The 27,001-nt window shown below is 34.6% G+C and overlaps 1 protein-coding gene across 1 annotated transcript in view; it reads left to right on the top strand.

Moving 5' to 3' along the window:
- LOC110469655 (prolyl endopeptidase FAP) overlaps nucleotides 1-26,801 on the top strand; it is a 39,157-nt gene extending 12,356 nt beyond the window's left edge. The window contains 19 exon segments of the mRNA XM_077784846.1: nucleotides 147-267; nucleotides 790-944; nucleotides 2,054-2,157; nucleotides 2,492-2,627; nucleotides 5,458-5,502; nucleotides 7,205-7,309; nucleotides 7,395-7,465; nucleotides 8,065-8,118; nucleotides 8,442-8,566; nucleotides 9,769-9,816; nucleotides 12,574-12,672; nucleotides 13,371-13,440; nucleotides 14,632-14,826; nucleotides 17,160-17,214; nucleotides 19,597-19,696; nucleotides 22,649-22,713; nucleotides 24,732-24,804; nucleotides 25,058-25,131; nucleotides 26,469-26,801. Of these exon segments, the coding sequence (XP_077640972.1) occupies nucleotides 147-267; nucleotides 790-944; nucleotides 2,054-2,157; nucleotides 2,492-2,627; nucleotides 5,458-5,502; nucleotides 7,205-7,309; nucleotides 7,395-7,465; nucleotides 8,065-8,118; nucleotides 8,442-8,566; nucleotides 9,769-9,816; nucleotides 12,574-12,672; nucleotides 13,371-13,440; nucleotides 14,632-14,826; nucleotides 17,160-17,214; nucleotides 19,597-19,696; nucleotides 22,649-22,713; nucleotides 24,732-24,804; nucleotides 25,058-25,131; nucleotides 26,469-26,570 (1,797 nt within the window). The 3' untranslated portion in view covers nucleotides 26,571-26,801.
- The last annotated feature ends 200 nt before the right edge of the window (nucleotides 26,802-27,001 follow it).

The following is a 27,001-nucleotide window of genomic DNA, read 5'->3' as shown; positions in this document are numbered from 1 at the left end:
AGGTACCAACTCTTTCAGAATTTACAAGGGCTATTAGTGTACCATTTCCCATTTTATATTCATTAGGTCTTGCTAGTGTAATGTAGGAGTATTGACTGCAGTAGGAGTATTGACTGTACTCTTAAAAAAAACTTTCCTGTCTTTAGGTATATGTATTTCAGAATAATATCTATTTGAAACAAAGTCCTAGAGAGTCACCAGTTAAAATAACTAGTGATGGAAAACAGAATGAAATATTTAATGGGATTCCTGACTGGGTCTATGAAGGTAAGTAAATCTGGAAGGACAACATGATAAATATGATAAATCAAATGATAAATCTTTGTTTAGATTAGTTCCAGGTTTCACAATCCATTTTAAAATGTCTGTGATGATCCTCTTTTTTTTTCAGCCCTAAGGATTACTTCTTTTCCATATGGCATTTACTGTACAATGTATTAATTTTGTATTCATAACACATAACCGAAATCCTGAGCCTTTGTTGCTGAAAATGTATCAAAACCATACAAAGTTGTCTTCCTTTTGATGCAAAAGCAGAGGCTGGGAATTAAGATTTAAAGTTTTAATTTCAGTGAAAATTTGGCACTTCAGTGCATCCAAAAAAACAAACTTTAAAAAATCCTGCACACAGGAAAATTCCAAGTGAATTAAGTAGGATCTGTGTGCATTTTTGAAATGTTTGATTTTTTTTATTTAGTGTAACTGTCTTTTGTGTCTAGATTGCTGAGTAGAGTGTTAAAATACATTGGAAGGTAGATTGCAGTTATAAACATTTTTTTTTTTCCTCAGAGGAGATGCTAGCAACAAAATATGCACTGTGGTGGTCTCCAAATGGAAGATATTTAGCATATGTACAATTTAATGATTCTGACATACCAGTTATTGAATATTCATATTTTGGTGAAGACCAGTATCCTAGAAAAATAATTATTCCATACCCAAAGGTATGTTTTATCATTGTTTTGACTTCCTTTCTGTTGAGAAATGAGTTACGACAATGAGAAAATTAACTGTGCTTAATTCCTTAAGTATTACCATGGTTACATCTGTTGTGACTTAAGTAAAAGAAAACAAGCTTGGTCTAAGCTCTGAACAGCTGTAGATACATACAAAACTTTAAATATAATATTAAAATATATTTTCTATTTTATATATTTTAAATATAATATCAGTGAAATAAGTGGAATTACTCATTTAGATTAAAAGCATGTTTAAAAGTGCTTAATATTTTTAAATTAAGTCTATTTATTCTGTGTGTGTAAGCTAGGCAGTTATTATTTTATCATTATAGTGAATAAATTATGAGGCTAAGTGGTTTTTTTTTTTAATATATTTTTTAAAATAAAAGCTTCACTTTATTTGCACACTTCATAGTGCTTTTTGATCTCAAGGGTCTTTGGATTTTAATTGCTTTCAAGTGCCAGATCTAAGACAACAAGGTTTTGGGTTGGCATTTCTTCAGCATGTATTAGAAAGCTCTCCTGACTCTTACCATGTTCATATGATTGCAAGGGATCATGTTAATGTATTTAAAGAATTTGCTCACCTGTCAGCTGTGTCACAGTTCTAAAGTAAAACTGGATTGTTTAGACCACACATGGAGAAGAATTAAAAAACTGATAACATATGCAGTGAAGAAGAAACCATGAAATCAGTTTAAGCAACCGTTTCCCAGTTGGGATGTCAAACAGCACTTGCAATCATGTGAATAAGCTGGAGTTTTATGCTGAAGTCAGTGTAATGTGTGCTGCAAAGACCCCCACTGCAAACAGAACGATCATTACCACCAAGCACATTTTCTATAGAGAAAGGCACTAAACTCAAATGTTTAAAAGGTTTTCTTCTTTATATATATAAATATAAATTATAGAAAACTAAGTATGTACTACTGCTGCAGTTTCACTTTTAGATCTTATAAGACTATTTGCTCTATTATACTCAACTGAATTCATATTTTGTAACCTGTCTACTTTCCTGCAAAAAGTGTTTTGATGTTCCTCAATCTAAATTATTCAGTGCATGGTTTTAATAACCTAAAACATTTTCTTTGAAGGCTGGAGCTAAAAATCCTACTGTTAAAGTGTTTATTGTAGACACTATTAACTCTGAAGCATTTGGTCCTAAGGAAGTGCCAGTTCCTGCAATCATAGCATCCAGGTAAGTGTGCCCTCAAATATGTCTTTTCTTGGTTAAAAAAAGGTTTTGTCTATTTGTTTTAAACCTTTGAGCCTCTGAGTTGTACTTTATCTAACAGTGTGCTGACATATTAAACGCCTAGAAGGATCAGAAGCTAACTAGAAAGATTGCATTTTTCTTTTGGCAGTACATGTGATACATTGTTAGAGGATAAAAAAGTACCCTCAAACAGTGAATGCTTTGCTGTTGTTTCTCAGAGAGAAATGTGGGGAATGCAATCTGTAGCAATGCTTCCTTACTCCTGTTGTTTAATAACTGCCATTTCTCCTTTTTTTTTTATTGTTTTATATTTTAGTGATCACTATTTTACTTGGCTTACTTGGGTAACAGATACTCGAATCTGTGTGCAGTGGCTGAAGAGAATACAGAATTTTTCAGTTTTAGCTATTTGTGACTTCAAAGAGCATTCAAATAATTGGGACTGTCCAGAGGTAAAGAAGTTGGAAATATAAATCTAAAATTGCTGAAATTAGCATTTTTTAATCCCTGCCATAATTATATTTTACAGTGTTTTATCACAATAATCTTTTACTAGTAGTGATATCTTTTTCAGTATTATAATTTCTGGAAGAGGGGTGAAAAATATTAATTGCTCCAGGAAATAAAATCAGTACATTTTTTATTTGTGAAACTTAAATAACAACCAAAACAAGAACAACAACCACCTAAAATGCTATTGAGAGGCTTTCAGTAATGTTGTTTATTTCTTTCTTGTGTTAGCATCTTCAAAAATGAAACCATATACGATCTTTTTTTTTTTTAAAGAAAACCTTATTATACCATGTTGAAATGGACTAAAGTCCATTAAGTTGGACTAAATCATGTCCTTTTAGATTAATGTTAGATTATTTGAAAGAACATACACATTAATAGTAAGGCAGCTTTTCTGGAAGAAGAAATTCTTCTGTTTTATCAAATCATACGGTTCTAGACAGTAGGCAAGTTTTCAGAAACACAATCAGATCTGAAAAGAAAACTTCAGGCTAATTGCAACAGTAACTACATTTGGTTTCAATATGTCATTCTCTGATTTAGTCAGTTGGGAAAGAAGACTGCTCTGCTGAACAGAACAGAGCTTTGTAAAGCCTGAAGAGTGTACACACAGATAAATTCACATAGATCCTGAATGAAAGACACCCCTGAATTTCAGTAACTCTAGTACAGTGATCTCATTTGTTGTCTTTTAATATTGGTGCTTTTGGCTTGTCTTGTTCTTAGAGTTCATGGCACAGAACACCTCTTAAAACTAGCATTAGATGAAACATTGAACTAGTTGTAAATAAAAGGCAAAAATATTTATAAAAGCGTTCTGTATAACTGATAAATTATAATTTCAGAGTTAACTGACACAGCCTTTTCAGGCTGAAAATAATTTTTATTCCTCTTTACATGAAAACTGTTGCAAATTTAAAGGGTATTTAAGGTCCTGTTATTTCAAAATCATTGTCATTGAAGTAATAATCCACAGAGAAATATTGTAATTTAGTAGGGGAAAAAACATGTTTAATGTATCATTTGCTACATTTTCTAATTATTCCAGTTTATAGGTACATTAACACTGAATCTCTACCTTGCCTGCAAGTAAGCTATATTTTAATAATTCCATATTTTAATGGAAAGAAAAAAACATATAAGGTTTCTAGGATTCTGCCACAATCCAGTGAAGTACTTTAACACAAGCTTAACTTTTAGCACATAACCAGTTTTATTTACTTCAGTAGATCTGTTTATGTGTTTAAAATTAAGCATGTGCTTAATTGCTTTGCTGGAACCAGACCAGACCAGACCAATTAACATCTTTTAGGACTTTGTTCATGATCCTTGTTTAATTGCATTTCTCCATGAAACCTTATTTATGGAGTCACTACTGACGTTTCTATAATTCTATATTTATACAGTGATACAATGCTTTTATCACATTAAAGTTTGCACAAATGGCCAATCGAAGGAGTGTGAACAGATGGGACTGCTGCATTAGCTCTATTTGCCATCAGAAAGTATATCTCTGAACATTTCCTTTGGCAAAAATAGTTCTCTTGTTGAATTCAGATTGCATTGAATCTCTAATGTATAATAAACAGGCTATGTTTTATGTATCTGAAAAAATAACAAAATACGATCTACAAGTTGTTCCCAAAGTGTAGATACATCAGAAATGTTCACATGTTCAACTCTTTCTCATGTGACTAGACCACAAAAAGCAATATGAGCAGTGGAACTATTCATATGAGTAATAGGTAGGCATGTCTTTCTGAAATTGGGAGTACTCAAATGAGAGAATTTAAGTATATCCTTAATGTGCTATGTCATCAAGATCTGAGTTTTAATTTAAAGAAAGGAAAATAATGTTAGGATGCAGATATAAAACAATACATTCCATTTTTATTATCTTAAAAATAAATAAAATTCATCATTTCAGTTAGTAGCTCAGTGGAGCCCTTGCAAAGTACTCATCTTCTAAGGGACAAGGACCTGCAACTTTTCTTCAAGTCACTTTGTGGGGATTAAATTAGAAGGGAGAACACATGATTTTAAATAGTAGTGAGATTATGTTGAGAGTAAGAAATACATATCATATTCCTTAAAAAGCAAATTTGTTAAATTCATTTCAGACTATGAAGAAATACTGTATTGAATGAACAGTATAAAGAAAAAATTGCAAGATCAAAAAGGAAATACATTATTGAATGCAGATTTCTAAAATATATCACTAGAAACTTTACAAGTAAAACATAAGTACAAATGTAAAAGCACCTTTAGCTGCATCATTGATGCTCAGATAAGTCTGTTTCCAAATCAGCTTTAGGAAAAAGGAGTTAAGATGTTCTAAATTTATATTCATAGTCTCAGAATGCTTAGTAGCCACATCACCCACTGCTCTAAATTAACATCTCAGCTCTGAAATCAAAGAAAATCTAAACCAAATTTTTAGTATTAATATTCCTGATATTATTTTGCTTGGATTTTTGCCAAAATATTAATGAGATTAAGTAGTTATTCATTCTTGTTTTCAGTGAAAAAGTTGTGTAATTGCTTTAAATTTTATTTAGCTCTATTGACAGCTGTTAAAAACAATAGTTTAATTAATGTAATGACCTTAATACAGCAATATTATTTATTTAGACAACCTCCAACTCCCTTAACCTTCATAACAAATATTCTAAAATTCTCTTTTAAAGTCAGCTACTGATTTATTTGATGATTTTGAATCTCCATAAACTCAATATTCTTTAAAAGTGTACATTTGCTTTTGTTTTTCAGAGTCAACAGCACATAGAAGAGAGTCAAACAGGATGGGCAGGCGGAGTAGGTTTTCTTGTTGTACTCTCTTTTAATTCAGTTAAAAGCTACAGTTTTCTGCATCTTTCCATCAGTGTTTTGAAACATGAAGCCCCCTTCTGAGATATACAGCACCACTGCTTAGACTTGTTGCATTGCTGGACTGAGGCTTTTAATGCTGTGCTAGACACAGAACCTGGCTACCTGCTTTCTAAATTTACAAACCTATTTTGGTCCAAACCAACTGACTAGACAGAAAAGTTGGTCGAGAGAGAAATTAATGAAGGGAGGAAAGTAATGAAAAGAGGTAGATTTACAGTGCAGTGTAACCCTTAGAAGCATTCTGGAACCTAAGAATAGATGTAAAATTCCTCTGGTGACACTACAGCAAGGGATAAAATGGGCTATCTCAGTATTTTAAGAATAAAATCTGTCCATTCAGAACAGTTTTAGTGCCAGGTGCAGCACATCTTGAGCTAAGGGGAAACCTTCAAGGGAAGATACGCTCCTTAGAATGGCAGGAGATACTTCTGTGGAGTTACCTCTTAGCAAAAGATGTTTTCTCTGCCCAGTAACCCTAGACAGCCATTTACCTTCAGAAACTTGTAAAAATAAGCCTACAAGGAAATTGTAAGAGCATGAGATCAGTACTTAGTCATATAGACTGTATTCCAGCAATGAATATGTAGTGTTGCTTATATTTACTTTCAGGCAGTAGCAGATAACAGAATCAAGTGTGTGAACCTCACACTGCCTGAATATCCTGTAGTGGACTTAACAATGAGATTCAATTTTGAGTGCACAGTTCCTTAAGAGATGTTTTAATGAGAAGATCATATATTTACAAGAATCAGTTATTTTACAGGGTCCTCTTTTTTTGACACTTCACTTGAGGTTCTGATGACAGATTTTTATTAGAGCTAAAGAATTTGTACACATGTATAAATCCCAGCTTTTACCTTTACAGGCTTTCAAGTATTAGGAATCATAGATACAGTCTCCAGGAGAATTTAACTTGTAGTTACAAGTCCTAGCTGAGCTTGAGTTAATACTATTCAAAGGGTATACTCACTCAGGAATATTTGACTATGTTTGAAGGGCTTGGAGGTTATTCCTATATCTTCATATCTTCATGTCTTCATGCTTTGAAAACAAACAAAAAAAATTAGAGTTGCAGTAATTCAGCCTTGACTGACAATTTTAGTAAAGACATGATTCTTTGAAAGGAAGAAAAAGTTGAATTATTTTATCTGGAATAATCTGTTCTTTAAAATTAGTGGAATAGTATGGGAAACTTCAGGTATCCATTTCTTTGATGCTGTGCTTGCTCAGTGAAACAGACAAACTGAGGTCCACAGAATACTCAGTCTGGCACCATTCATCAACATTAGCTTTATTCAGACACTTATTTGTTAAAAACAATTTCTGCCTGTTTTTAAATAACTAAAGAAAGGTTATTCAGAATATACAAATTATTCTACTTACAAGTAGAGAGCTCATTTGTGATGTTCTTGAGGTATCTATATTATCAGTTTAAGAAACTCAAAATTAAAGAAATTGTAACATGATCACAGGGAGGTTGAATATCACAGGTACAAACCTGTGCAAAGTAGTTTGTCCCATTTGAACTGATTAAATAGTCTTGTTACTTTTACTATGTGTAGTATAATCTGCTAAACAGCTTGGACAGTCTTATGTCTCATCTACTGTTTTTCTTCCATTGTTTCAGTTCTTTGTTTCTGCACCATATTTTACATCAGACAGCAGTTCATACTACAAAATTTTTAGTGACAAAAATGGTTATAAGCATATTCATTACATCAATGGCTCTGTGGTAAGTCAAGCCAAGTGTTCTACATTGATCTACTGTCCTGAAATAATTCTACAATATTCAGTAACTTAAATGTCTTACTACACAGGAGAATGCAATCCAAGTTACAAGTGGAGAATGGGAGGCAATATACATTTTCAGAGTAACAAATGATGCAATGTAAGTGTCGTGAAGTAAAAAGGTTGTGAGTGTTGTCAGTAAAAGCCACACTTAATTATTTGAACATCATTTGTTAGCTCATCAGATTATAATTAGGTGTAATTTGTTTTTTATCTGAATGTATCCAAAACAAATTTGTATGCTAAGGCACTGCATAGGTTTGTAAACGTGATTTACTTACGAAAGATTCTTTGCAAATTGCCCTCAATTTTCTATTTATTTTCATCACCCATCTTAGAAAGCCTTATTTAAAAACACTTAATTTAATCATGTGGTTAACACTCACACAATTTGCAGTTACTTGTCTTTTTATGATCTCTATTTCAGCTTACTGTATAGATAGAAACAGTTTACATAATTGGAGAGATTAGCTCATGAGAATTAAGATAGAACTCCTATTTATATGGCTTATGTGTCACCTAATCATAGTCTGAGCAAAGATTTATTAAGATGAAAGGTATATAAGCTTAACTACTCTCCCATTGCATGCAGAAATCTCAAGAAGTCTAAATTAACTTCCAAGACAGCTTTTCATCTTGATGCTTGTTCATAGGTCATCACTTTATGGATTATTTATTAACATATAAATGAATTTGCAGTTTCTATTCAAGCAATGAATTTGAAGGCTATCCAGGAAGAAGAAATATTTACAAGTAAGTGTTATCAACATTATCTTAATGATAGTAGCTTAATAGAAGATTTCTCTGGATTTGTCAATAAAAAAATTTCATTTCAAGATGTTTAATGTATAATTTCACAAGCTATTTTAACTAAACCTCATATTCTGTCTGACAATTGAGAGAAATAACATCTAGCATTTAAATATAGTCTTGGGGAAAAAAATGATAAAAAGACCAAGCATTTATTTTTAAATTAACAGTTCTGAAAGTACAGGGCCTGCATCCAGGAATATGAAAGAGACATGTAAAGTTAATTTTAGCAAAATAGCAATTGCTTTGTTTGACTTTTCTCTTAGAATCAGCATTGGAAGTAAACCTATGAGAAAACAATGCATTACTTGCAATTTAAGAAAAGAGAGATGTCAGTATTACACAGCAAGATTCAGTGAACGTTCAAAGTATTATGCCTTGATCTGTTATGGTATGTATGGCATGGGACCAAACATGTAATCATTTGTTCTTTAATATTTTGTCAGTACTGTAGTTAATACTGATTATCCCAAATTATTTTTGTATGACTCACAGAAATTTCACAATAACCAGGAAGGAGACTTCCCATGTTCAAAACTTTTGTGATGTTTCAGTAAATACAGATATATTCAGGATTTTTTTAAACTTTTTCAACAAAAACCTTTGGATTTTGATAATTAAAAATGAATTTTTTAATGTCTTTAATATCACAAAACAGACTTTAATCCATGAGAGCCATGTTTTTCTTGCAGCAACCAGAACAGGATTTAGAAACATATAGTGTTTTGCAGTTTATGTGATCGAAGTTAGATGTGGGAAACTAGTTTACTGTGTTTCCCAATTGAAATTAAGACCTGTGTCATCCATAAATGTTGGATATTTAGCACCTGAGAACATTTTTAAGAAATGATCTAAGAAAAATTCAGTTCAAGATATGTGATCATTGAATCCACCTGCATGACACAAGCATTAAGGGAAGTAATAAATTAGGTGATTTCAGTGATCTGAGGTTTCCTCCCCTGCTGTACTCAAAAAACAGTGACATCACAATCTAAAAAAAAAAAAAAAAAAGAGGAAAAGAATCCAAGGTTTTACTTTTGTGTACTCCATATAAAGTTTACTGTTCTTGTGATTCTGCACTGACTGATCAGCTGAAAAGTTCCTTAAACTTCTGTTGGAGAGAGAACCAAATGTAGCAAATAACAACACCTTTCAATCATTCTTGCACAAAATAGTCAGTAAGGTCATCACCATGTGAAAGGCACTCACCTTCACAAATACAATGTGACATGTTCTCAGAAGAATGTTTCACATTGTTAGTTCTGCATTCACGTTATGTAATCACATCTCAGGTATTAACTAGATGTCACTTCATCTCTCGGGAGAAAGCATTAGTAGATTTAAAGTTGCTTCTATTATGTTTGCTGAGCAATGCCTGTATATATAAAATATAGAAGTCTGTACGCACAGTATCTTATGTATTGTAGCAGTACCTTATGTATTCTCTTCTTATATAGCAGAGAAGATTGAGATTTTTTGCATCATCTTTGAGCTCTTTAACTCCTGTCACTTATCAATGTTAATGTAATACACACTGCATCACCAAATTCCAGCTTCAAACTGTAAACTAACTTTTTATCATTCTTACAACAGGTCCTGGGATTCCCATTTCTACTCTTTTTGAAAACCATGGTGATAGAGGTAGTGCAAGTATCCTGCCTATTTCTGAGCAATTGGTATACTCCTTTACCGCTAATCCAGATCTAGGTCTTCTAATACAATACTTAGGATTGTGATTGAGAAGCCTTTCATCTTGTTTGATATTAAAATAACTAGTGTCTTTTTGGATTTGTTCATCAGTAAAATCCAAATATGAATGAACACACTGATGCATTTATCTCAGTTCCTGGGTCCAGCACTTTTATAGCATGCTGCTGTTTTTCCTGTTTACACAGTAGAGATAAAATGAACATGGGCAACTCTTTGTCTACCAAATTTTGAGTCAAACTTTGTAGAAGACATTATTATGATTTCCAGAATATTCCTTTTCACATTTGGATGAGCACAAGACTTTCTTTTTCATGAGGCAACACTACCTTAAACAAAAGACAATAGCATACTATTTAGAGTTTACAGTTTGACCTGTTGTGCTGTACTAGATAGAATTTGGATCAATGACTTCCTCAGCCATCAGTAGAGATGTCAGAGAAGAGCAGAAGCTCTTTCAGATGATCAGTTCATATAACTCTTCAGACGAGGTGTAATTATTGATACAAAGTGTGATCTTCAGCAAGAAACATTCAGAGCCCTTATTCTTTAAGTAGATTGTTAGTGAAGACTGTTTGCAACCAAGCCAAGCAGGAATTTTCTAGCTATGAAAATAGTTCTGCAGCGAATCTTCTCTCTCAGTCCCTCATTTGTTTTTTTTTCCCTAAAAGTTCTTCTCCAGCTTTAAGCCTTCAGTTCCTGGAATGTTATGAAAACTAGCATGGTTCTGTATAAACTTCAGAGATTAAGCATTCTCTTCCTTCCCCAATAATCAGTGGAAATGAGCTGGTAGTTGTAATGGTCCTTACAGTTTGGCCTGCATTGATAACCCACTGTTAACTGACCAAAAGACACACAAAAACATAAGGAAGACAAATGCTGCAATATTGTTAAACTAACTTAATCTCTGGTGATTCATGTAGAAGTCAGTGAATTGCAACATCATATTATTTAGACTCCAGTAGTATCATAATTTATGACCATTTAAAAATTTTTGCAAATGGAGAAGATAGGTTAACATGTCTATTGCACTTATGGTATAGAAACACTATGTTCTGGTATTTCTTTTGCAGAAGATTTGAATAGATTTAAAGGTTTAAATACAATGCATGCATGGATTTTTTTTTTTTTAATATTTAATCCATTTTTATACCTCTCTGTTTTTTCTGATTCAGTTACCTTAACCTCTCTGCAGCAGAGAACAGTTTCCTGTAATGGATTTTCACCACTGGTTTCATCATGCTTCCCTCTTCTGTGCTGTTATTCTCAGGAATAAAAACAAATTCAGGCTTCTCTTTAAATTCTTCATTACCTTTTCAGAATTAATTTTCCTTCAGTTCCTTGCTTTCATAATCTCTTCTGTGGTGCAAAACTATTTTTAGTAAATCCATTTTCATTGCAGTTGGCAGCATTTTGAAACTGAATCACCCATGAATTTTAGTAGGAGACAGTTAAACTGACACAGATCAGTTTGGAAGTTCCTTCCACGATGCCTACAATTCAGTTGTGGTAATGGGGAAGTTTCAGGAGTTTGGAGGGGAGGCTGGAAAAGGGTTCAGCTGAGTTTGCATGAGCATCCAAAAGCAGGATGATCCTTCAGCCATAAAAAAACCCACTTGAATCTGCAAAACTTGTCAAGAGTACTTTGAAAGAACGAATTCCAGTAATATATTTCTGGCATGTCCTAAGCACTACCTAGCTTAATATATGTTGAGAGAAGAATACTTCTTGTACTTTTTTGAACATTTCCAGAAACAAGGAGAAGGGAAAGGTAAAGGAAAAAAGAAAAATCTCCTGCAGTTTTAAAAGGTTCATTCATTCTGAAAGTGAAGCTGAAAGTCACAGATTTCCATTATGTTGCCAATATTCTTCATCCTTCACTACACATGGGAAAACACATAAATAAACAAGAGCCAAAGGATTAATAATATACAGTTGTGCAATCTGTCCTGTAAGTTAATTACATTTGAAACAGTAATTTTTAAATTATGTAGCTGAATTTATTCTAAAGCAAGTAAAACAATAAATGTTAGTACTGTTTACATTTTAAAAAGAAAAGAAAAAAGGTTTACTAAGTGAGAAGTAATAAGGACAGTGAGATGGTAAATCTGCTGACTTTGTGTAGGAACATATTGTACAGTGGTTAAATGAGGCTCTGCCATAACCCCTTGAGAAATTGAATTTCCTGCATTACCCAGAAACAAGATACTCCCTGAGGACTGTGTGCTTGACCACACTGCCCAAGGGCCTCAGAGGTTAAACTGATGTTAGTCTGATAAGCAAGAGAGGAGATACAGGAGATATAGGACTGTGTTTTGCACAGTGCCATGAATTTTGCATTTCTAGCTCCCCCATTTTACAAAACTGGGATGAGGGATCTGCAGGAGAAAGCTGTTTCCTCTTAACATGCGGGACTCTAACACTCAGAGGCAACATGTGAAATGATTTGCATTGCAAAATGTACATCCTATAAAAATCTAACGAGTATTTGTGCACTGCAATGCCAGTGCTTTTCTTTCATTTAGCTATGTGATCAAACCCAATTAGAAGTGTCTGAGTGGATTTCATTATTCTTCTTGTAAAATTCACAGATTTCCTTTCTATTCTAATAACACAAAGTATAGGAATCTTAATTACTGAAGAGAAATTAACAATAAATTAATTAATAATTCAGGCATTTCTTTTACTTAGAGCTCAGAGTATTGGAAGACAATTGGGAATTGAAGTCTGCTTTGCAAGATATCAGACTGCCAAAAGAAGAAATTAATAAGCTTGAAGTGGATGGTATAAGTAAGAACTACACATCTTTATTGTACTTTTTATTCTTACCATTTTAATATTTTGCCTTAATTTTGTTAGAGCAAATACTGTCTTTCTGTAGAACAAAGTTGTTGGCCTGTCAGACTGGGAAGAAGAGGCCTGGCTCTGCCCTGTTCAGTAACAGCTGATTTGTCTATGCCTCAGGGTATCTCTCAGTAAAATAGTAGTTAAAATACATTTGTTTCACAACGCACATTTTTAAGAAATCTTTAATACTATTGGTAAAGAGTTTAAATATTGTGTAAAAACAATAAATATGGTGGTAATAAAATGGGAAACTGCTGTTCATGTGTTATGTATTAAATTGACTTGCTTGCACTGTTCTTTTTATATTTACTTACCAACAGTATCCCATGGTAATAAATCAGTACAAAGTTTCCAAAACTAATATCTGATAATCTTAAAACAGTTATGCTTTTCTAGGCACCAGGAAAAACTGAGAACTTAGACTTTTGTGAAGTAATAATTTAGCATAGCTAAATTAAAGTAAATGTGTGTTTCTTCAAAGCTGTTCTTCCACAGCTCAATATAAACAGTTAATTGCATCAGTTCTCTAATTCACAGTTCATGCATTGTGTACTATGTGCTGATTCATGTTCATATATTGTTATACCAGACTCTGGATAATTTCAACCATTAAGAATCTAATTATAATTTGTATTTTCTAGCTTTGTGGTACAAAATGCTTCTACCCCCACAGTTTGATAGATCCAAGAAGTACCCTCTTCTTATTCAGGTGTATGTAACTCTTTCTTTCTTTGAATCTTGTTGTTTTATTAGAAAACATACTTTTTATAATTTAACAAAACCTGGGATATTTGCAACATTTTATAAAGCAAAAGAAAAACTACTTGGTTCTGTTTTATTTGTTGTGGTTTTTTCAGTGTATTTTTGGAATAGAAATTCATCACAATGGAGATTGATAAGGATTTTAATGTTAATCTTAGCATGGTAAGGCTTACTTTCTCAAAGAGAAAGGCTAAAATCATGTGGGTTACTCCATGTGGATCTTAGCTCTGTTGCTCCTTCTGTTTATCACGAGACAATCTGAAAGTATTGATTTCAGCTTTGCTAATATGAAAAAATGCAAGAGCCTGCTTCATTTCTTAAGATGAAAAGAAAATTGAGCCATGTGGACTTGCTTGTTAAGAGCACTTAACATAATTTATTGCAGGCAGAAAAACAATAAAAATTGCAGTGATGAAAAAAAAAATATGCAGAAAGGAGAGCTGAGTGGGTGTAATAAACAATTGCATAATTTTTTATTAATCAGTGATCATCCAAAGGTCCAAGAATGCTAAGTATGTTTGAAGGTTAGAGTAGAAGAGTCCTGTCCTTGAGGTCAAATGTGTAATTTGCATTAGGCCATTCTCATGAGGAGTGTCTCTGCTCAGCAATGCAGGGTATGTTCTGCCCACAGTTCCAACAGCACATGATATTTCCTACTGAAACAAGTAAGGTCTGGGGATAGCTGAAAAGTGTAAGGAGCTGTATTTCTTAATCTTGCTCTTTTTTTGGCATTACTGACTGCATGTGGAAATCAAATGCAAAAAAGCAAAAAAGCACAAAAAAGGGATGTTACTCCTAAGGAATTTGGAGAGAACAAAGAATTGAGTATTTGAGAGATGGCTTTTCCAAGGATTCCCCTTAGGACAAGCAGCTGATACTGCACCACTTAGTCTGAGCTGAAACTAATTATTTCTCTTAGAGATAAGACCTAAATTATTAAAATGGATTTTAGATAGCAAAATCTCATAACTAACTGAAAATAGAAGTAGAACTGTTTGTCTACTGAGCTCTCTGAACCACAGTCATTTAGCAAAATACATGTAGAGGAAATGTTATCAGTGCCAATAGCTATAGTCATGTCCAATAACCACTTATAAATTTGTAAGTACGAGTTGAAAATGTTTGAATTTTCTTCCTCAGGTATGGAGGACCTTGCAGTCAGAATGTAAAGGAAACCTTTAGCATTAGTTGGATAACGTATCTTGCAAGCAAAGAGGGAATTATTGTTGCTCTGGTGGATGGCAGAGGGACAGCTTATCAAGGTGACAAGATTTTGCATGCAGTATATCGGAGACTTGGAGTCTATGAAGTTGAGGACCAAATCTCAGCAGTTAAGTAAGTAGATTATCTCCCTGTATAGCTGTTGTATTTGCACACTAAGTAGTAAGGCGAAAGAGATATTGAATTCTCAGCCTTTCTTCTGAAGACCTGAGGTCTCCAGGATATAAGACAAAAACACTTGTAAAAATAAAATATTAGCTTTTGCTTATGTCAGTGAGGTTTTGTCTGGTGTATTAAGTCCATATATCACTAAGTCCATATTGGACCTCACCACTTGTATTGCATAAGAGAATCATCAGAGGTTTCAATCGTAAGCCTAAAGAAATACAATTGTCAATGGTGAAAGTTAAGCCAGTTATCTATTTTTCTGAAATTATTTCCTATAGGGCAAGCCTACCTCAGTGACTGTAGAGATTAGCCAGAGATCCATAGGGATTTACTTCACTGATTAGCTGAAGGTCAAATGAGAAATTTGTAGCGAAACTGAAACCGACACAAATGTTCTACAGGTCAGTTAGTCAAACTTGCATTCTGTGCTGTTTTAGGATAGTTAAGAAGAGGAAGTCCCTGAGGTCTCCTGATAAGTGCTCCCCAACAGCTGCTCCTTTGTATGAAAACACTTCAAATTGTTCCAAGGGAAACTGATTCCCTATGCAGAGATTTTGGGAGAAAGTGAAAGATGAGGATTGCAAAGAAAGGTTGTCTTGTTAATTTTACAGATACAGTAGCACTGCTAAAGTGGGCATTTAAAGAAGTGTTTGAGCCACACAGAGATGACTGCAAGGCAAGAGTTTAGCCTAGCCTTTGGTGTGGAATTTGGCCCATCAGAGATAGATTGGATAGATTTCAGAGAGATCAGAGATGGATTGATGGATAGATTTCCAGGTGCAACAGTAAATACCCTATTTCCTCCAGACTCGAGGAAGATACTCAAGTATCTTAGCTGAAAATTGGATGTAGAAACTCAGGTTTTCACAGCTTTCTCTGCTTGCTGGAGAGCACTGCCTGTGTGTGAGAAGGATATCTGTTCCTTCCTCTTTCTGCTCTGTGATAATTCATATCCTACTCAATGTTATTAATATAAATGTGCCATTATCCTTTCAAGTGAAAAATGAAACAGAATAGCTGTATATAATGTCAAGTTTTTCTATTATTCTATTATTTTATTTTCTATCTTGAAACTTTTAGGAGGAGTGGCATACTTCAAAATATCAGAAGAATGCTTCTGTGTTATTCTGAATCATCACTCAGACATAGAATATCAGAGAAAACCTAAACTGATTCTGCAGTTGCAAAATCTGCTGAGACAGGCCATGAAAAAATGACCTCAGACTTCACACTTCCCATTTTTCTGTCAGCACCTAGACTAATTTTTTATTCAGTTAAATGTAGTGCATTCCATCTTCCTGATCTAACGCATGGATTAAGATGCATGATTTTTAAAGAGCCTCTATACTCTAGTGGGAAGTTCTTGGAGGGGCTGTTACTGTAGGTGGAGCCCCAGAGATTAAGTAATATAACAAAACTGAATAATTTTTTGGCTTTTCTAACTCTGTCCCACCCAGATAGTATTCCACATTTTGGGTGTTGTCAATCACTTGGGTTTGTCCTAGTAAATAAGGCTACTATGTGTCCTGATGTGTAGCTGAACCTATTGTGCTTACCTGTCACTCTCAGACCCTTGTGGTCTTTTGCCTTATCCTCTTTTCTTTGCTGTCGCTACTACATCTTTAGAAATACAGTCTCCATACTCTGATGCAGGATATTTGTAGGAGACCTAATATTTATGGTTCTCTTTGACTCATGAGAGCATAAGAAGTTTTGTACCTTTTACACATTTCAAGCTTATTACCTACTTGGAGCATTACTAGATGATTCCTTTATTATTATTTTTTATTAAAATAGCCATAAGAACTTTTTACTTTTCAGGCACATAATAAAAAAGCTTATTTCTCCAGGGCATCCTTAATCTCTTCAGAAGTCAATACTGTTCCTGTTGAGAAATCAAAGTATTAACTCACTGTGACATCAGTATGTTGGGTATCTTGCATGATAAAGGCTGAATGTTAATGGTAATCCAGCACCTTTAGCACCAAAGCAATGAAAATGATCCTCATCCAGTGGAATAAAAATAGTTTTTATGGAAGTATTGATTTCAGTATTTTTTAATTCTTTCAGGAAAAGTTCTTCCTCTTCCCTTTCAACACCTATTGATTGAATAGTTGATGGTTTGTAGAAATCAGGCATGCTATGTTGATTGTCAGTTTGCTCAAATTGGTGGGATGTGTGGAAAAAAGTGCAAGAAAAACTATTTTTTGCTAATTTGTTATTGTACTGGCAATTTTTTTATAATAATGCATATATTTCTGTGATTTTATTTTCTGCAGAAAATTTATAGAAATGGGCTTTATTGATGAGAAACGAATAGCAATATGGGGCTGGGTAAGTGCTTGGTGTTTTTATATCTATCTTTAAATAATCCTGCAATATAATTTTGTTTTATTATTCTTCCAGGTTCTGTCTTAAGCATATATAAAATTTCTTCTGCAAATGTATGATGGTATTGCAAAAGGGAATGGTTCCTGCTGGTACTTATAGACATGCAATTGCAACAGTTCAAGCCCCCAGAAATTAATCTGTAGCAGCTCAAGAGGGAATTTTGAAAAGCTCATGTCTAATACATTGTTTGGACTGGAAGTTAAGCCAAATTATGACATTTTAATTTGCTTTACTTTTAACTTAGGGACTTACTGTCAAAATTCAAGTATTGTCCTTTCTGATCTGAGTTTAAAATAGTTGAAAAAATCCTATGACTATCTCTCATCAGAAAATGTGACCCCTGCATCATCCTGAATCACTGTGTACTTGGCTGGCTTTGCAATGGTCATCAGGCATGAATCTGGATCTGAGGGGTTTACAACAGACAGCTTCATCAAGATGTGGAAATATTGGGCAGTATGGAAGTCATTCCAAATTATTAACCAGTCTATTATTCATCTTTGCTTTTTTCATGTATTTCTCCTTTTAATGCTCCCAGAAACTTTAATAGCCAGATATATTGCCTCATCTGAGAGAGCACATGAGCAGAGTTGCTAAAATCTTTCTGTGAAGTTTCTACCAACCAATATTTAAGTTATTTTTGTACAGTTACTATTATAACACCAGAATAAAATGGATGTCATATGGTGAAATTAAATGACACAGACGTTTAGAAGTGAATAATTCTAATTAGACATTAGGTAATTCAAGGTCTCAAGAAAATATTTTCTTTTTAAATCACATCATATTTTATTTCGCCAGGGTTTCCAGAAACAGCTGATAGCTTGGACACATTGTATTCCAGTAGTGGATACAATATTAAAATAAAAGCACTACTGCCAAACCTATCAGCCTTTTTTTTCCAATTTATTTCCGATTTATTTCCAATTTATTATACCACTTCTTGATCTGAAAGCTTTGAAATGGGTTGAAAGGTGTTTCCTTATTTATAGGCTCCAGATTGGTGAGTATGCATGAACTTGTGCTTTCATACTCAACAAACTTTTCAAGATGGCAAAAGCTCTTAAATAACTACTAAAGTAATTTGGATTGTGAACTCTCTCTCTTGGCCTGTTACAGTGAATATATTTGTCTGCCCAATCCTAATCCCTTATTTTTTAGCCTTGTGGACTGATTTTTTGAAAGATCAAATGAGCAAATCAGAGGAGTTGGAAAAGTCTACTAATTACTGTTTCTACTACTATATCCCTCACTATCATTTCAAGCTGGAAAGTTAAGAGGATGGACTAACTTAACTTCTGTACAAAAAACAAATATTTAATAATTCTGCTTATTTCCCTTAGTCTTTCCTATGCTACTGAAGTAATCTTCAGAATTTTTCATGACACACCACATTTTTATCCCTTCCTCCATTCCAAAGTAAACAGAAACCCATTATTTTGCAAAGACCTTATATGAGTTTTTCCAACCTCAGTTCCACATCCTGTAGAGAGCCAAACCAAAAGTTTTTTATTTACATTATTTTCCTGTCTCAGCAACTAGCCCATTGAGTTTCACAGATCTATTTTTATATCCAGGCTTACTTACTGCTTTGCCCTTCTTACGGCTGTGATCTTATTCTTCCTTTCTGGATCCCCATTTGAAGAATCAGGCCAGAAAATACTGAGAACGATGGCAGGCAATAGGAAGGAATTGCTCCATCCTGAACTAGATGAGTGCATTAGTACTGATGACTGAGTTCATTCAATATGCTAATCTTTAGCAAAACCTAGATAGTTTGTTAAGGGAGGGGGAAAAAACCTCTAACTCTTCTTGGAGGTGCACCTTGAAAGGATGAGAGGCAATGAAAACAAGCTGCTAGAAGGAAAGTTTTTGTTTGGTTTTAGGAAAAAATTATGAGAACATTGATCACTGTTGAAGCAGATGGAGTGGAGAGGATGTGTACTATGGATGAGATTGCAAGCAGTATAATTTCCATCTGAAGTTAGCCCTGTTTTGAGCTATAGGTTGCATTAGATTGCCGTGAAGGATGCTATGAAATTAAATTTCTTCTCTGACTGTAAGTGGTAATGAAAGCAGTGATAAACATTGAAAAAGCAGAAAAAAAAGAAACTGACAAATTTTTCTAATCTCTCTGACAAGAAATTCCATCAGATCCATTTGATATCAATAAATAAATTTCAGAAAACTCTCAACCTTTTGTTACATTGTCCTCCATGCGTGCAAAGCAAATTAGTTAATTTGGAGTTAGTTTGTATGAGTTTGATTCAGAAAACAGAATGATACTTCACCAGTAATTTTAAACTGTCTGTGATTTCCTCCTAGTCCTATGGTGGCTATGTAACTTCTTTGGCACTTGGATCTGGCAGTGGAGTATTTAAATGTGGAGTGGCTGTGGCTCCTGTTTCCAGCTGGGAATATTACGGTATGGAAACTTGTCATAAATACTGACTTGGAAAGCAAGATGTAGCATTTAATGACTTCTTAAATTAAATCATTGCAGGAGACTGGCAATTTGAAACATAAAGACATTCAAATTACCTAGATTTAAAACTTTTAAGACCTTAAATTTAATGTTTTTCTTGCTGAAAATAACTGAGTGCAACTGGCAGTTTGGAACTGATTTTGTCACAAAGAAGGTATGTCTGGATAATTCCATATGCACTTCTATAATAGCAAGCGTATAAAGCCCTCTCAATAAACAGCTCTTAAAGAGTGATCTGCCTTAAAGTCCTATTAAAGCATTATCACTGAATTCAGAAACAGCTGCACTAATTTATCTGCCAGCAACAGAATCATAGTAAATTTCAACTTCTGAAACCACAGATGACCTGTGTCAGGAATCAGTATTTCTGATGACTGAAAAGTTGCTTGCCAAAAGCAGTGGAAAAAGAGAAAGACTATTATGTTCAATATATTATTTTTTTAATTAAATACTTTTCCCTCTAAATGTTTCTCAGCCACACCTGTATTGTTGTGTTACAATACATATCCTTATTTAGGTTAATGGAATTAGGCTCCAAACTGTTGAGAGGAAGCAACACTGGGTGTATATTCCCAAGGCCTTCCTGTGTGAATAAAGCAGGCACATACTCATACTTGCCGACCTGTTAAGCTTTTGGCATAGTGTTAAGGAACCTCAGTGTAAAAAAAAATCATGGCATGAATATTTTCAATGAGTAAAATGTAGCACTTTGAACACATTTACTTAGCATATGGTCGTTTTCTAAGTCTTGGTTATGAGAAAAATTTTTGGTTAAATGGGAAAGATTCCTTCCCTGACTGCTAGCACAGACATTCCTTGTATTTATGGTGTTTTGCAAACAAAGGGGAAAATATTTGTATGACACAGGAAGCATAGTCTTCATGTTTTCACTGGCATGAAGATTTTTTAGACATTTTTACTCATGATCATAAAATTATTTCCAGAATGCAGGCGTAAAGCACTGCTTTCACAAAAGTCCCTTAATAAAATACGAGTTGTAAAAATTTGTCACAGCATCACAATTCAAATGAAGATTTTAAGTTCAAGCAGTTTAGACCTGCACCATTGCAATCTCTATGTCAGCTGAATTTCAGGTGGCAATTAAAGAATCTTGCTGCAAACACACTATAAAATCAAAACAGGCAAATGTACCTCCACTAAGGAAGGAAGGAAACAAAAGGAAGTCATGAGTCATAGGTTTTGGCAAACAGATCATGTTAACATTAGGGTGAACTGTGTTAGGGGCAAAACTACAGGATATTACATCTTTGAGTTTCTGAGTAGTATCAGTATGTCACAGGATGTACTGGCCTCTAGAGCTTCTTAATTCTGTCCAACCCTCTTTTAAATGCACAGATGAGATTCTGGACCATAATCTTTTGTCAGAAATTATCCCACCCCCATCCATTTTGAGTCAGAGCTGAACAGTAATAAGATGGAAAGGAAGATTCCATTCAGGGACAATGTATAGTTGAAAGTATTATATCTATGACTGTTTAATTAAAATTTATTTAAATTCATCTGCTTTTCCTTCCTCAATAATTGACAAGCTGAATCTTCCACTTAGACATTATAATGCAATTCTGCTGACCTCTGTGGACTTGTTGTAGCTATAGTGGTAGAAGAGGGTGGAAAAATTGGCTCAGAATACTGTAGAAATGTCAGCCACTCAGAAAGTCTATTTTATTGAAAACTTAAGCCCAATATGGTTGTTTGACACTGTGTTGACAACAGATATTGCACATTTTCTGTTTTCATGGAATGATAAAGAATTTTGATAAAAGATAGGCTACTTTAATTTTTGTGGTACTTATATTACAAATTATTTTCAGAAGCCTTGCTTGGCTTATCTGGGAGACATAGTACACATCTTTAGCTTTCAGAGGTAGCACATGTAAATGATACATAATAAACTATGGGAACAAGAGTATATTGATTCAATTTCTTTTCCTGGGATGATTCTCATTTCTATTTTTTAACAATATTTTTCTAATACAGTGTATCAAACTGGACAAGATAGACACTCCAGTTCCTTAATGATTACAATGGCCATCACCTGTCTTTTGAGAGGGAAAAATGACAGCTCTTCTTTGTCAGAAAGCTCTGACTTCCTTAAATAAATAAATCCTTGTAATACTGCAGCTTCACTGCTCAATATGTGTCAGTTCCTCTTTCAAGGCAAGGTCATAAAGAAAGTAATCTTCTGGTAGTGGCAGCTGCTGTGTCAGTTTTCCATAAATTTTCATAACAGCTCCTAGTTAAAGTACAAATACCAAGGCAGCTCAAAGAGAAATGTATCTACTGATTTCTTGGTGGATGGATACTGTTTAGTTATTCACATTTATTTTGTCAAATCTGTTACCAGTCTTTGTTCTAGTTAGAAAAAGGAATTTAATAGAGATATGCAAAACAAGGGGCCATTTTGTCAGTTCATATCTTTTCCTGCTCTCTCTAGTTGTGGCATATATACATTGAATAAGAAAATGACAACATGCATATCCATATTTACTGTTAATACAGACACAATCCTCAGCTCCTCTTTTTAAGGTAACAGAATTAGTCTGTATCATCTTTCCACCATGAACCTTTATTGGCTCATTGCATTATTCAACTGGCTTCTGGAACTCAACCCAATAGCATAAAGCCATATTAATTAAATACCTTTATCCAAAACCTAGATGAGTATAAAACCACTATTGCTGCAAAGATGGTTTGGAGAACAGTAAATAATTAGCCTTCATAGCTGATTTTTAAAATATGTGTAAATTTGGTGTGTTATGAGGAAACGAAGAACAGACATAGTTAAACATCATTTAATTTCCTATGTGTCCCTGAAGCCACAAAATAGCTGCACTTTCTTTATCTGTAGTTTTTTTTCTTCTTTAATTTCAGCATCGATCTACACAGAACGATTTATGGGTCTTCCTACAAAGTCCGATAATCTTGAGCACTATAAGGTGAGAATTCTGTTTCTGTGCCAATCTGCCTTAAATTTGAATCACACTTCTATGGATGAGTGGAACTGTGCAGAAAGAAAGTGACCCACCAGCTCTTATGGTACAGTTCTTTTGCAGCAAAGCTACTGCCATGAAATTCTTATCTCCGTAATTAATTGTGGGTTTGTATTTATAAATCCCAAAAATGCTAAATGGAAGTCCTTATTTTCATACTTGGACAAGTCAGGCTGTTCTGCCAGTGCAAACCATTAGCCTAGAAAAGAACTGAAGTAAGAAAGATTAAAATGTTGATGTTAATAAGGTTTTGGTTGGTACTATTAGCTGAGATATGCAAACTGCTTCATCCAAATTTTGCTCTCTGTTAATAAGATCATAAGGATACTAAATGATCAGAGCAGCTCCCCCTACCTAGAACAGGTTGCCATTCTTTTCTTCATGTTGGTAGGAAGTCTGTAGTTTCCTCTAGCAGCACACACACCAGCTCTGGATACAGAGAGGCCTGAATTAGCATCCAAAAAACTTAATGCCTGAATTAGCATCCAAAAAACTTAATGGAAACACTCCTGTTAAAGATTTGGATTGTGTTCTCAGTATGTATTTCCATCCCAACTTGAAGAACAGAAATGCTCAATACCAAACAGCCCTGGTGGAGCTGTCTGGGTAGCCAGGAACTAGAGCATTCTGTGAATGACATGACTAGTGCTGTTCTTTGTATGAATTGGCCCTTAGAAAAGAAACTAAATATCAAATCTGTTCCTGACAGTGTAGAGACATTTGTCACAGTGCAGAAAGCTACCTGCTGCAAGCCAAGCTTACACAGGGACCTTTTATGGACAGATATCATCAATATGGTGCAGATTAATTTTTTTTCTGGTGCTTTTCAGAACACATACAAATTATGTAAGAAAAAAACAGTTTTTATTTATAGGTATTCCTGTCCTGAAGAAAAAGTCACAGATCACAGATGCACAGAATAATTTAGTTTGGAAAAGACTTCTGAGATCATCAGATCCAGCCATTAATCTTACACTGCCAAAAGCACCACTAAACGATGTCCCCAAGTGCCACATCTACATGTATTTTAAATACCTTCCCAGATGGTGACTCAATTACTGCCCTGAGCAGCATGTTCCAATATTTGACAACCCTTTCCATGAAGAAATTTTTCCTTATATCCAGTCTAAACCTCCTCCAGTATAATTTGAGGCTATCCTCTTGTCTGGTTGATTGCTGCCTGGGAAAGAAGCCAACCCCACCTGGCTAAAACATATCTTCAGGGAGTCATGGAGAATGTCATGGTCCCTCCTGAGCCTCCTCTTCTCCAGGCTGAACACCCTCAGCCATTCCTCAGAGTTCTCACTTTTCAGACCCTCAACAGCTCCGTTGCCCTTCTCAGGATACACTCCAGCACCTCAGTGTCTTTCTTGGGCCCAAAACTGAACACAATATTCAAGGTGTGTAAGGGCGGTGATCACTTCTCTGGTCCTGCTAGCCACACTACTTTTGGCACAGGCCAGGATGGCTCTGGCCTTCTTGGCTACCTGTGGATGCCCTGGCTCATGTTCAGTTGTTTTCAACCAGTTCCCACAGGTCTCTTTTTACCAGAGAAATTTCCAGCCACCCTTCCACATGGCCCTAGTGCTGAATAGGGGTGGTTGGGACCCAAGAGCAGGACATGGCACTTTGCCTTGTTGAACCTCAGACAACTGGCTTTGGGTCTTTGATTTAAGTTGTTCAGATCCCTCTGATATATACATATCTATATATCTACATATATATATAGATATATATAGATATATATAGATATATATAGATATATATTGATATACACACACACATACATATACAGCCATATACATGGTTTCTATTGTAATCTCAGATTGGTTGATATGAAGTCACTGCTGTCATGTCAGTTCACCTGTGTGATTGTTTTTCTACTAGTTAATGAAAGCCTTTTAGCACTATAAATAAGTGGTTTAAATTGAAGTTGCTGAACTGTTCTTTTTTCCTCTCAACAGAATTCAACTGTGATGGCAAGAGCAAAGAATTTCCAAAATGTAGAGTATCTTCTCATCCATGGAACAGCAGATGGTGAGGTTTGCAAATGGCAGAACAAACACAGAGCCAGAATCACTTTGTTTGAAAAACATTAAGCATCTATCTTTGATTGGGTCAGGTCTTAGATCTTTGGTAGATTTCCATATGACCTATCATAAGATGCTTACTCATTCTTAGTAATGTCAACTGTATCACTTGATAATTAGTGGACACAGCTAAATGCACTATAACTTTATGCTTTGTGGTAGTAACATATTTCAACAATCTCTCTTTTTTTCCTTTTTAGATAATGTACATTTTCAGAACTCAGCACAAATTGCAAAAGCTCTGGTTAATGCACAGGTGGATTTCCAGGCAATGGTAAATAATAGACTATTTTTCATTTTGAAAAGTGGTTCATAACTTTATCAATAAGCTTATCTGACATTTGGCAGTGTTTTTAACTACCCTGTTCAACTGAACATGCTTCAAAATTTGGCAATTGCTAGTGCATTTGTTATTCTTCATAAACAACTTCTCAATTTCTTCCCCAAATGATTTGTCTGCTCTTTTTTTTTCCTTGCCCTTTGCATGCTAGCAGGATTTTCCTCTTGTCAAGAATAACTTGGAGGCTTTTAAAATGAGCCAGGGAGAAAAATAAGATTTCAGCCTCCTTATAAGTGGTTTTGATACCAGCTAAAAGAGGGAGGTGAAAGAGCTGAGTTCTGGGACTGAATTGTCACTAGTTGTAATAGATTCTATCTGGAATTGGACTTGCCTGCCACAGGCAAGAAGTGAAACAAGCAAAAAGGGTGTAAGATATCCAAATATATATCTAGAATCAGCAAAAAATGTTCTCTGAAAAGCTTGCATGGGATAGCAGGCACAGGCAGAGAGAGAAACACGTAGTCAAGGGGTTGCAGGATACAAAGGAGAAATAAATAGGGGAAATGTAGATCTGATGTATATGCTAACCTCTGCTTCCAAATCATTTCTCTCAGGGCTAATAACCAAAGTGTGCTTGCTATCAAACATACTGATCTTCTGCCCAAGTCCGGTTTCACAGGGCTATGAACTCCCCGAAAAGGGATAACAGGGGTTTATAGGCCTTTTTATGCATTACACCTTTTCTGCCTCCTTTGCTGATCCCTAGCAAATCTGGGTTGTATCTTAAGTATCTGGAATACTGTATGCAGTTGTAGTCATTCTGGTTCAGTTACAGATATTTCTGAGTTAGCGTAATTCATATCTGTGTTTCATTTCCAGATCATCACTCACAAGGTTCATGGCCCTGATGTAATGCAGGATGTTTTGAATAGAACTCAAACAACATTTAGCTGAAATGTTGTTGCTTAGAGCTCAGTACTTATTCCTAAGCAAGACTCTTACCCATATTACCCAGGCCATGCAGCAGGTCAAGGGGATTCCATCCCTAACGGCATCTTAAGGCTCTTTTGCCTGACTTGATACAACTGGCCTGTAAGTACTGAGGCAGTAATGCTAACTCTTCAATAACAGAAGGCTTAGAAACATTTTTTTTTTTTTCAGCAAGAATAAGAATATATTAGGAAGTGATGAAAAAAAATTATCAGTCTCCTCATTTTTATTGAGCCATCCACTTTCTTATGTGTAGCAACAAAATACATTTTTTATACTGTTTAACTCTTGCAGAAATTAAAACATAATATAAGGGGTTTATTTTTTTCTTTTTCTTTCAGTGGTATACTGATCAGAACCATGGAATTCCAGGCCTTTCCAGCAAACATCTCTACACACATATGACCCACTTCCTCAAACAATGCTTTTCTTTGTCAGAATAAGTGGGCAACTCAGAGTATGCTATGGCATCTGAGACATCTTTGGGAGAATGAAAAGACAGCAGTGCCCAAGTTGTATAGTGTTCAGGTGAATTGATCACAGGAACTTTGAAATTTTAAACTTGATGTTTACATCCACTTTTGATATTGTATATTAGCAAATGTTATTGTAACAAATGTTTTGACACATTTGATACCTGTTTGGCAGAAAAAATAAAATCAGACTGTAAAGTATCTTGTAAATCTATTGTTGACTTGCTTGAACTTGTTTAAACTACATTCTGCAGTCCAAGAAAGGTGGTTCATTGCAAATGCCCACTGTCAGATTAATATAATTGCATTTGTTAACTAGAACCTTAAAATGGGAAAGGACAAAGGAAGCAGTGCAAGTACCTAATTAGCATCCTAACAAGACCCAGTTTCTCAAAATTTAT

Source organism: Lonchura striata, chromosome 8 (assembly GCF_046129695.1).
Source record: "Lonchura striata isolate bLonStr1 chromosome 8, bLonStr1.mat, whole genome shotgun sequence".
Classification (NCBI taxonomy): domain Eukaryota; kingdom Metazoa; phylum Chordata; class Aves; order Passeriformes; family Estrildidae; genus Lonchura; species Lonchura striata.
Note: the sequence above shows the minus strand (reverse complement) of the source record. Positions and strands in the feature narration are given on the sequence as shown.